This window comes from Thunnus maccoyii, chromosome 6, assembly GCF_910596095.1.
Source record: "Thunnus maccoyii chromosome 6, fThuMac1.1, whole genome shotgun sequence".
Classification (NCBI taxonomy): domain Eukaryota; kingdom Metazoa; phylum Chordata; class Actinopteri; order Scombriformes; family Scombridae; genus Thunnus; species Thunnus maccoyii.
The window spans coordinates 35,312,205-35,324,223 of record NC_056538.1 but is presented as its reverse complement, the minus strand read 5'-3'; the positions used below and the strand labels follow the sequence as shown (position 1 = coordinate 35,324,223).

General features: G+C 36.8%; 1 protein-coding gene across 1 annotated transcript; it reads left to right on the top strand.

The window, feature by feature from the left end:
* Nucleotides 1–207: 207 nt before the first annotated feature.
* LOC121899402 lies at nt 208–2,586 on the top strand. The gene is made up of 5 exons (XM_042415184.1): nt 208–306; nt 475–882; nt 1,512–1,652; nt 1,843–1,904; nt 2,037–2,586. Exons 1-5 carry the CDS (start codon nt 270–272, stop codon nt 2,154–2,156), a joined length of 768 nt encoding a protein of 255 aa, XP_042271118.1. The 5' UTR covers nt 208–269; the 3' UTR covers nt 2,157–2,586.
* The last annotated feature ends 9,433 nt before the right edge of the window (nt 2,587–12,019 follow it).

The window sequence follows — 12,019 nt, the reverse complement described above, 5'->3', positions numbered from 1 at the left end:
CTACCGTCTAAATACTAACACCTCATTTGGATGTTAGGATGTAGTGGGGTTTAGCAGATTGCATGTATTATCAAGTGTTCACTGAGGAAACATAATTATGCAGATTATCAGTCAGTATCACACCTATAGAAAACAACCACAGACAAAAATGTTCCACTTGTCTGGCCAATCAGCGCTTACCTTTCCTTCAATGGAAAAGTCTGCGCAGGTCATGATATCTATAAGTAAGATCTGTTTCTCTGTCTTGTAACTCTTGATCAACATCACACATGGACGGGTTGCACACTTTTCTGGTCTTTCTGTCGGGTAATTCACTTGATAAAATTTCAGATGATTAGGTTACAATTGTTAGGTTCCATTATGACAATCAAACAATACCTGTTCTCATTGTTGTTGCTGTTAAGCATCTGCTGTGAAAATCTTTTAACATTGTGCACATTTTAACCTGCTTTTGTGATTGTGTTTGTATTCCAGGAGTTGTTTCCTGCAGTCAGAATCAGTTTTCTGGATCAGTGTTGGAGATGACAGTCAGACCAGGAGACAACATCACTCTCTACTGTGACTGCAAATTATCAACAGGAATATTCATAGTGTGGTACAGGAACTGTTCTCATGAAAACCAGCCGTCTCTTGTCTTAAAAACAAAAACAAGTTCACTGATAGGCGCCACTAATACTACTGGTCCTCTGCAGCCCTTCCACCATTTTCAGTTTGTGAGAAACTTTTCTTCTGGATCCTACGACCTTCTCATTTTAAACATCACTAATTCAGATGCGGGTCTCTACTACTGTGGAACTGAAAAGAAAACAGTGGAGGATAAAGGATACATTAATTACAGATATGTTTATGAATATGGCAATGTCACAACAAGGATCCAATTTGGTAAGATTTTTTTTAAAAAATTGTGAATTAAATATTTGTGACTATAAGTGGTTTCAAGTAATGTAATTGTTTAACGGACATACCTGTGCTCTGAAGTCTAACATATAAAAGTGCACGTACAACATATATGTGAAAATTAGCTACAACAAACCCCAATCTGAAGTTAAATAGTCTTTATAGACTTTTATGCATAGTACTGTAAGTTTTGGGATACATTTACATTTGAGATCTTAGAAAAAAGGCCTGAACAGGGAAAAAAATAAAATATGCTGGAATAGGATGATAATCCATTATTCAAAAGAGAATGATTATGAATATTTCTTTAAAGGCAATGCTCAGAGAAGGCCAAAGTTGAAAAAATTCATCAACAAGGCAGAGTCAATACTGTACCAAGAACACTGAGCAGAGCTCTTGGTAGACCAGAAAATAATGACAATGAAATATATTTTTTTTTCTTCACCAGAAAGTGGAATTTAATTTAAACCAAACAGATTATTAATCCTCAGAAATATCCATATTTCTTGATTACTGTGGTCATGAACAATTACATACTTCATACAACTACATATTGTTTTCTATGAGATCAGGGTTTAATCAGGTAAAATGACTCAACTTGGTGTTTGATCCAGACTCCAGTGAGCTTCGTCACTATGAGACTCCACAAGACTGCGATTGGTGCTGGACGCTGCTGTTCTCTCTGTGTCCAACATTTGCTGTTCTCTCCTCTCTCCTTTCATCTCTTTTGGTTTATCACCTTTGTCAGAAAACAGGTAACTGTATATGTAACATTTTATGTTTAACTTTTTGCTTTCAGTAGTTCAGCAATAATAATTAATATTTAATCTACAAAGTAAATTTTGAATCACACAGAAACCTGGATTCAGATAAGCTCTTTTCTTGTAATTTATTACGTGAGGTTGGCTCTAACATGGTGTGATGATCATATATTTATTTCTGCAGCTAAAGAACCTCAGGTTGATGAGCAAACACATGACACTAGAAGTCAAACAAGACTGAATCAGGTAATTTACAGTTCTATGAATTCCAGTTTGCAAGGGTTTTGTTCATTTTGTTCAATAGTTCATAATGAATCATATAGCTAATATTAAATATGTACATGGTCACGATTCTGAATAACAAATGTCAAATCATAGGATGAAGATGTGTGTTATGCTGCGCTGGAAATCCGTCAGACATTGCAGAGACCAAAGAAGAAGAAAACTGCAAGTTCTTACTTCAGCACTTATTCTGCCATCAATACCTCTAGAGTGTAAAGAGTCACAAGAAGTTGTATAATGAATTAATTAGTGATGATACATAGAGACTATTCTGTAATTTAGCTTGGAGTTAAGCAACAGTCATTACCATCAATAACTGACCTGTAAGAAAATGTGTATGTATAAACTAGCCTCCTTTATTGTGAAGGTTGAAAGCAATTGTTTGTTTGGAAAAGTTCATACTAAACTCTACTTTATTGTGTCTCCTATGAGGATAAATATACAGGAACTGTTGTTTTGCTGTATTATTCAGTAGTTCATGAAGCCATCAGTGCTTTCACTTCAACTGTTTCTGATTGTTTCTAAGTGTTTTGGATTTTCCACTGTTAGTGGCTTAAACCACAAATTATATAAATTCATTCATTCTTCTAAGAATATACATGCTTTTATCCCATCAAGCCTGGATAACTGTAACAGTCTTTAAACTAAATAGAAAAACTGTAGAGCAGCTACAGACAGTACAGAACTCAGCTGCCAGGCTTTGATGTCTTTTTTTATGTTGCTCTTTTAGTATTTTTATTGTTATTGCTGTGTTTGTTTGTTTTTATGTGAAACATTTAGTAACTGTTTTGATAAGTGCTATATAAATAAAAATATTATTATTATTACTATAACAATAGATATTGTACTTCTTGTGTATTTTATTTCTCTCCACCGCTTCAATAAATGATTGATAATTGATGAGCTGTGAAAATAAATAAATAAACCTCACAAATATAAAACCTGTCTGTGGCTGTTGATTACAATTTGCCTCAGATTCACTTATTTGATTGAAATTGATCCGCTACATTTCATATCAGCAGTGACGACTGCTTGTCTGTAACAAGACATGATCGCTGTTTTCAGAACATTTCCTGTTTTTATCTCAAGTTACCCACCAGCCCAGAGTCTTCATCACTGGAGTTTGTTATGTTTAGATACTACAGAGAATAATAATAATGATAAACTTTATTTATTTATTTTCAACATTTCAGGGCTGTAATGAGGTGACTAAAATTCATAAATTACAATTTTTAAATATACAATAATAATGACATAATAATAATAATAACAAGACATGTTGGAAATTAAACAATGTGCAAGCAATAATAAAAGGCTTTTTATATATAAAAGATATAAAAGATGTCACAAAATATTAATGAAAAAACACGTCCACAGACTCAATTCCTTCTTTTATTCATTCATTCATTCATCCCAGAATAGATGCAGCTTGTGTGTTTTATTTCCTTCCATCTTTTAAATAACTGATTAAAAACTGATATGCACGCAAACCTCTAAATAGATTGTTTGTTGTTGCCAGCCCAGAGTCTTCATCACTGGAGTTTATGGTGGAGGTGCTACAGAGAACAATAATAATGATAAACTTTATTGATGTATTTTCAAAAATACATAAATAAACTGCTTGACATGGTTGAACCAGGATTAAAACATTACAGGACTATAATGCAAATAAAATTCAAAAATGACAATTCTTAAATATCCAATAATAATATAAGATGATAACAATAATAGTAAAAATAAGACATGTTGGAAATAAAACAATGTGCAAGTATTAATCAAAGACTTCTTACATATAAAAGATACATAAATAAATAAATAAAATAAAATAAAAGATGTCACAATTCTGCAAGTGTCAGATCCTCCGGCATGGAGGTCTGGAGCTGAGGGTCACCTTTAGTCTTGAACTGAGATTTAGGAACCGTCAGAGGCAGCCGGCCTGAAGATCTGAGGCTGTGCTGTGGCAATTTAACAATACAGCTGGGAGCTGAAAATTCATACTAAACAATGTTTACTGTCAATTCTCCTGTGAGAATATACTGTATATACATGTTTTGCTGTATTGTAAAACAGGTCATAAAGCTGTTGCTCACTGTTAGAATAGATGCAGCTTGTGTGTTTTATTTCCTTCCACCTCTGAAATAACATACTGAAAACTGATATGCAACCAAACCTCTAGATAGATTGTTTGTTTGTTGTTGCTGAAAACAATTTCCTTCAGATTCACTTTTTTTGAATGAAATCAATCTGTCATAGTTCATAATAGTAGTGATGACTGGTTGTCTGTAACAAGAATATGAAGAAGAAGAAGCTGTTTTCAGGTGATTTCCTGGTTTTATCTCAAGTTAGCCATCAGCCCTGGTCCTTCACCTGTAGAGTTTTATACAACCTCATTTGGTGTGTTGTAATTGATTGTTTCAGACAATAAGGAAATATATAGTTTTTAAATTTCTTCCTTATCTTATTTATCCACAGAATGGCCCTGCCACATAATTTGAAAGAAGTTACAAGATAATACACAGTTGGCAGTTAAGCCACATCCTGTAGTCCATGAGATCAGTAAAGTTTACAGGAAACCCACAATGACAAACAGCCCCTCATATGACTGCAGAGCTCAACATGCAGACAGACTGAGGCTGCAGATTAGTGGCCTGCTGAAGGTATCAAACGGCTTCATTTTGCACGTTTCGTTGTAGATGTTGAGAACACAGATCATCCTTCAAATCACACAAACACAAACCACAGAAGACAGAAAAGCTTCTGGTCTATTTTGTTTTTTCCTCTTGATCAGTACATTATTCTAACTCAAAAATGTTTTAAAACGGTTCACATTACAACAGTATACAGTAAATCTCCACTGACTGTTGTTAAGGCAGATACTATACAACAAAGCCAGAATGTAGCAGCTCTGCAGCCACCACAGCTACATTTAGATGTACAGTGTATTTCTGACTATGTCACAGAGTGACCACAACATAACTTCATCAGTGACACCTTCTGCACTGTTTACACACTTCATGCTCATGTATGATGGATGATTTTTTTTTGTTAAGCAAAATATGAATTTTCACTTGTTCACACATTAATTAACAACTGCTTTTTCAGAGACACTTAGGAATGGTATAGTCTACACAGGAGCACTTTCACTTGAAGGGTTTTCTTGAAATAAACAGAGGAGAGTAAAGAAATGGTGATGGTGTTATCTCTGAACAGTTATTCACATTAGCTGCATGTGAAACTCTCCTGACCTCTAGTGGAGAAATTAAGTACTGAATCAAAAAAAGATACCAGAGGAGGTTTGACCCCATGTTGTCCACATCATTCTACACTAGACGACAAGGTGTCATCTTGATTCCAAATTTTGTATTATCTTCATTCTTAATTTAATACAATTGCTGCAACTTTATATTAAAATAATAATTATATTGTACTGTTTTGACCAGAAAATCCAAATCAGTGGAGAGATAAAAGGATGAGAAGAATTCCACAGATTCTTACCTGGAATTAGAAAATATTGAGCAAAGTAAAACATGTGACAATGTACTTGAATATGAAAACACGTTAATGCTCTCAACCAGAAAAAACAAATGTTTTGTTCCCATTAAGACATAAACCTCTGTTTCACTCTTCACAGCATATCCTGTACGTGGTGAGCAGAGTGATTTTTAAACAACAGAGCAGGTTGCTGAGCAGATCACACCTTATGTGCACACCAACACAGACATGACCACCATATAGTTGAGCACAAACAGGTATGCACTGTATTAGATCAGAATGAGTAAGTTGTTTGCTGTTTGTTGATAGTTGTTGTAAGTTATGACCATGCAGCTTATGTCCAAATAGTGGTTTCTGACCCATGCAGATGATTTTAAATAAAGAGGAGTTCAAATGTTGCCCTTGAAATAAGTAAGGCTGACAGGAAACCCACACTGAAACAGCCCCTCATGCAACAGCAGACTGCAACATGCAGATGGACTAAAGCTGCAATTTAGTGATCTGTTGAAGATGTTGGTGCAAGACCTTACTGTGTTTTTTACTTGTTTTAATTTTGTTTGTATATTTGTTTGTTCTTACTTTGAATATTTACTAAAATTAAATTGAAGAGATCAAATTAAACATGCTTTATATAAGTTTTCTGTAGAAACGGTTATCAAGTGTTCACATGGTACTGATCTGCACTGACTAAAAGAAAGTGATCTGTTGTTTACTGTAGGTGTGAATGCTGCTAAAGTATTTTTAGCTACAGGAAAAGCCAAACACTGGTTACCCTCATGGCCTGTAGTGTCTCCAGTAAGTCCTCAAAATTAAACAACAAAATACATTGTTGGTCCAGAGTGACACATGAAAAAAATTTTTGATCTATTTTCTGCTCCTATCAACAGTATTCAGGGGGAGAAGAGGTTTGAGTCAAAAGACAATCTACACAACATGATTCTGTATTATCTACATTATAAACAGATGGAACTTTATATTATGACCAATAATTGTTTTGCAGCATCAGTTCTTAACTATAGACTGTATATAAAGATAGACGTAGCAAGGTGTAACATCGACCACTGGTTTGCATTGGAGCCAGTTTGAAGCACATAGTTGCAGTCTATGGTCGGCGCCATCTTTTCTGTTTGGAGCCAGGACCTTCCAAATAAAGAGTGCAGGGTGTTGCCTCTCATGTTCTGGAAGCGTGCCCCGCTACCTCGGCCCAAAGCGAACACAGAGTGTTGCACATTTAGGCTAACATTAACAACTTTAGCTAAATTGTGCTAACAGAACAGCCATTATAATCAAATAACATTAAACTTACTGAAAATTTTGCAACAAAAGTCTGACTCAAAGAGAGTCAGAGAGCAGCAGGTGAGCAACTGTCAATCAATATCCACACAGCAGACATCGCTGCCCACTATAAGTCTTCAAATCTTAATAACGGATCAATAATTTTAAAAATGACCACCAGCACACTTATTAAAGGGTCCGAATTTAGCGATTTAGATTTGTTTGAGATTTGTTGAGAATGACTCTTTGAAAAAAACATTTGGCTTAGTATTTCTACAGAGATGTTGAAACCTGCGTGAGAACAATGTGGTCTGAAGTCAAGTCAGTTTTATTTATATAGTGCCAAATCACATTGGAAGTTCAATCTCACACAGAGTCTGCCCTCTACTGGGTAATTCTCTCCTCCAATCACACACACAAAATTGCCCACTGAAATTTGTATTTACATAGTCGGCCAGTCAGGATTCAGGATTGGTGGGAACATGATTAAGAAAACAGTCCTGATGAATAAGAAATTACTGAGCAAAGTAAAAGATGTGACAATGTACTTGAATATGAAACATCTTAATGCTCTCAGCCAGAGACAAAACAGACATGTTTTGTTCTCATTAAGACATGAACCTCTGTTTCACACTTCACAGCGTATCCTGTCTGTGGTGAGCAGAGTGATTTTTAAACAACAAAGCAGGTTGCTGAGCAGATCACACCTTACATCCACACCAACACAGACATGAACAGCGTGTACTTGAGCACAAACAGAGATATGCACTGTATTCGTTCAGAATGAATTAGTTGTTTGTTGTTTGTTGTTGTAAGTTATGACCATGCAGCTCATGTCCAAATAGTGGTTTCTGATCCATGAGGTTAAAAAGGTTTCATCAAGGGTCCAGATGTTTTTCATTAAAGAGGAGTTCAAACTTTTAAACAAAATAAATTCAGTTAAAAACAGTAGTATTTACAGCTACTATGACATTACCTCAAAACATTCTTCCTAAAGACTTTTAGCCTTTTAGCTTGATATCATCAATTTAATGCAAACATAAGCAGACAATAGTGTTTTGCTCCCTCTAGTGGATCACATCCCTGTTGGAGTAACAGTGACAACAAATTGACCATTTAGAGTCTAACAATACTACTGCTGTACAGTGCACTAAATATCTGTGTTTTAATACATTTGCTTAATTAGAAGATCTATTTGTTGTCTCTGTACAGCAGTATATTCATAAGTATAAAATGCACTTCTGTATTGGCTCCAAATGGTCTGAAACGTGCTCCTAAATACTTTCGATTTTGGCCTCCACACAGTGAAATTTTCATCCCATTCATTTCCAATGGGGAGGACATTTTGCTCTGTAACTCGGGAACTGAAGGTCGTAGAGACTTGTGGTGTCAGACCTAATTTGGGGGCTCTGAACACGCCATTCTTGGCCCCATGTCTCTACGACCTTCCGTTACTGAGATACAGCCATTTCAAAAACCGGAAGTGACTCATGGGTGGTACTGTTGGAAAGGCCGTACCTGAATTAGTGGGGATGGAGCTTGGCCCTAACCCCCTAACCCTAACCCTTAACCCCTAACCCTAACCCTAACCCTACTTACTAGGAAGTGTGGATCCACGCCCGAGGAGGTTTTACCTATTACCTAAGATTCATAAAGATCCTGAAAAATGGAGCAAACCCTTTGAAATACCTCCCATTGTCTCAGACTGTAATAGTGAAACATATCAAACAGCAGAATTTATAGAATATTATTTGAATCCAATCTCGGTCAAGCATCCTAGTTACATTAAGGACACGTACGATTTTTTTTTCTGGAGAAAATCAAAAAGCTCCATTTACCAACAAACTGCATTTTGTTTACCATAGACATTGACAGTCTTTATACAAATATAGAAACCAAATCTGGTATTGAAACTATTAAAAAATATTTTAATAAGTTTCCAGACCCAAAAAGACCTGACAGCCACTTGATTAAACTATTAGAAATTAACTTAACCAGAAATGATTTTGAATTTGATAATGAATATTATTTACAAATCAGTGGAACAGCAATGGGCAAAAGATTTGCACCTTCATATGCCAATATTTTCGTGGCGGATTGAGAGGAATCTGCATTAGCCAAAGCACCACTAAAACCACTTCACTATTACAGATTCTTAGATGACATCTGGGGCACCTGGACCCACTCTAGGGCAGATTTTGACCATTTTATTGAGTTACTAGATAACCACCATCCCTCGATTAAGGTGAAATATACAGTGGATGAGAACTCAATTAATTTCTTAGATGTTACAACCTTTAAAGGAACAAACTTCACAACAACAGGAAAATTAGATTTTAAGGTTTATTTTAAAGAAACAGTTAGTTCCTCCCAAATTGATAATCTTGTTGATAGTGCTGCAGGCTCATTAAGAAAAACACTCGACTCCATCGCCCCCTTAAAAAAGAAGATAATAAAACATAAGAGGTTAGCTCCATGGTTTAACTCCCAAACCCGCAAATTAAAGCAAATATTGCGAAAATTGGAAAGGATTTGGCGTTCCACCAAAGTGGAAGAATCTCTCTTAGTCTGGCAAGATAGTCTTAAAACATATAGGAAGGCCCTCTGTAACGCCAGAGCCGCCTATTACTCAGCATTAATAGAAGAGAATAAAAACAGCCCTAGGTTCCTTTTCAGCACTTTGGCTGACAAAGAGTCATAACTCTACTGATCCATGTATTCCTATAGCTCTCAGTAGTAACGACTTTATGAGCTTCTTTAATGATAAAATTCTAACTATTAGAGACAAAATTAACCACCTCCTGCCCTCAACAGGCACCGTTCTCTCCCCAAACACAGGAACCTTGGTAACAGCTGTAAATCCTGACATATATTTGGACTGTTTTTCTCCAGTAGACTTGTCTGAACTAACTTCAATGATTTGTTCAGCTAAACCATCAACCTGTCTCTTAGATCCCATCCCAACTAGGCTGCTTAAGGAAGCCTTACCCTTAGTGAGCACTTCTTTACTAGATATGATCAATCTGTCTTTAGTAACAGGCTATGTACCACAGTCCTTTAAAGTAGCTGTAATTAAACCTCTTCTTAAGAAGCCTACTCTTGATTCAGGTGTTTTAGCCAATTATAGACCTATATCTAACCTTCCATTTCTATCCAAGATCCTTGAGAAAGCAGTCTCTAATCAGTTATGTGACTTTCTACATAACAATAGTTTATTTGAGGATTTTCAGTCAGGATTTAGAGGCATCATAGCACAGAGACAGCACTGGTGAAAGTCACAGATGACCTCCTAACTGCATCGGACAAAGGATTTGTCTCTATACTTGTCCTGTTAGATCTTAGTGCTGCATTCGACACAATCGACCATCAAATCCTTTTGCAGAGACTGGAACATTTAATTGGCATTAAAGGAACTGCATTAAGCTGGTTTAAATCCTATTTATCAGACTGACTTCAGTTTGTACATGTTAATGATGAATCCTCCATGAAGGCAAAAGTTAGACACGGAGTTCCACAAGGTTCTGTACTTGGACCAATACTATTCACCTTGTATATGCTTCCTTTAGGTAATATTATTAGGAAACACTCCATAAATTTTCATTGTTATGCAGATGATACCCAATTATATTTATCAATGAAGCCTGATGAAACCAATCAGTTAAACAAACTCCAAGCATGCCTTAAGGACATAAAGACCTGGATGACCTGCAATTTTCTATTACTAAATTCAGATAAAACTGAAGTTATTGTGCTTGGCCCTAAACACCTTAGAAACACATTATCTAATGATAAAGCTACTCTGGATGGCATTACCCTGGCCTCCAGCACCACCGTAAGGAATCTGGGAGTTATCTTTGATCAGGATATGTCCTTTAACTCCCACATAAATCAAATCTCAAGGACTGCCTTTTTTCACTTACGTAATATCACCAAAAATCCCAAAAAGATGCAGAAAAGCTAGTCCACGCATTTGTTACTTCTAGGCTGGATTATTGCAATTCCTTATTATCAGGCTGCCCTAACAAGTCTCTAAAGACTCTCCAGCTGGTCCAGAATGCAGCTGCACGTGTTCTGACTAAAACTAGAAAAAGAGACCACATTTCTCCCATTTTAGCTTCACTACATTGGCTTCCTGTAAAATCTAGAATAGAATTTAAAATCCTTCTCCTAACTTACAAAGACCTTAATGGTCAGGCACCATCATATCTTGAAGAGCTCATAGTACCATATTATCCCACTAGAACACTGCGCTCCCAGTATGCAGCTTACTGGTGGTTCCTACAGTCTCCAAAAGTAGAATGGGAGGCAGAGCCTTCAGCTATCAGGCTCCTCTTCTATGGAACCATCTACCAGATTCAGTCCGGGGTGCAGACACCCTCTCTATGTTTAAGAGTAGGCTTCAAACTTTCCTTTTTGATAAAGCTTATAGTTAGGGCCGACCAGGCTCGCCTTGGATCAGCCCTTAGTTATGCTGCTATAGGCCTAGACTGCTGGGGGACTTCCCATGATGCACTGAGCTCCTCTCTCCTCCTCCTCTCCATCTGTATGCATTCATATAACATCAATGCATGTCACTAACTTTGCTTCTTCCTCAGAGTTTTTTGTGCTTTCTCATCTCACAGGAAAACCTGGGTTCTGGGCCGAACCTTCGCGGTCCTTCACAGTCCTGATGGCATCCTTCCCTGGCTATTGATGCTTATACTTATTGTTATTGTTATTATTGTTGCTCTCCTGTCCCCCCTCCCCCTTTCCCTCTCTCTTTCTCTCTCTCAACCCAACCGGTCAAAGCAGATGGTGCCCACCAAGAGCCGGGGTCTGCTTGAGGTTTCTACCCGTTAAAGGGGAGTTTTTCCTTACCGCTGTCGCCAAGTGCTGCTCATGGGGGAATTGTTGGGTCTCTGTAAATTAAAGAGTACGGTCTTGACCTGCTCTATGTGAAAAGTGCCTTGAGATGACTTCTGTTGTGATATGGCGCTATATAAATAAAAATTGATTGATTGATTGATTGACATGCCCTCTTGTGGAAAAACAGTTTTCAGCCACGTCACACCTACAAGGGATTAATACATTCCCAATTACTTCGTTTTCATAGAATTTGCAGTCAAAAGCAAGACTTTGAGGAGGCCACGTCAATTTTATTTCGAGCCTAAAGACACTGAGAATACTCTCGCTCCTTTCTAAGGAATATACTGAAAACCTTTTTAGATCCCAGAACTGGAGGTGATGAAAATAAACCCAATCTAATTCCCCTAATTACAACTTACTCCAAACAGAGTCTGAACTTGATGCAAATTCTGAGAAAAAACTATGCC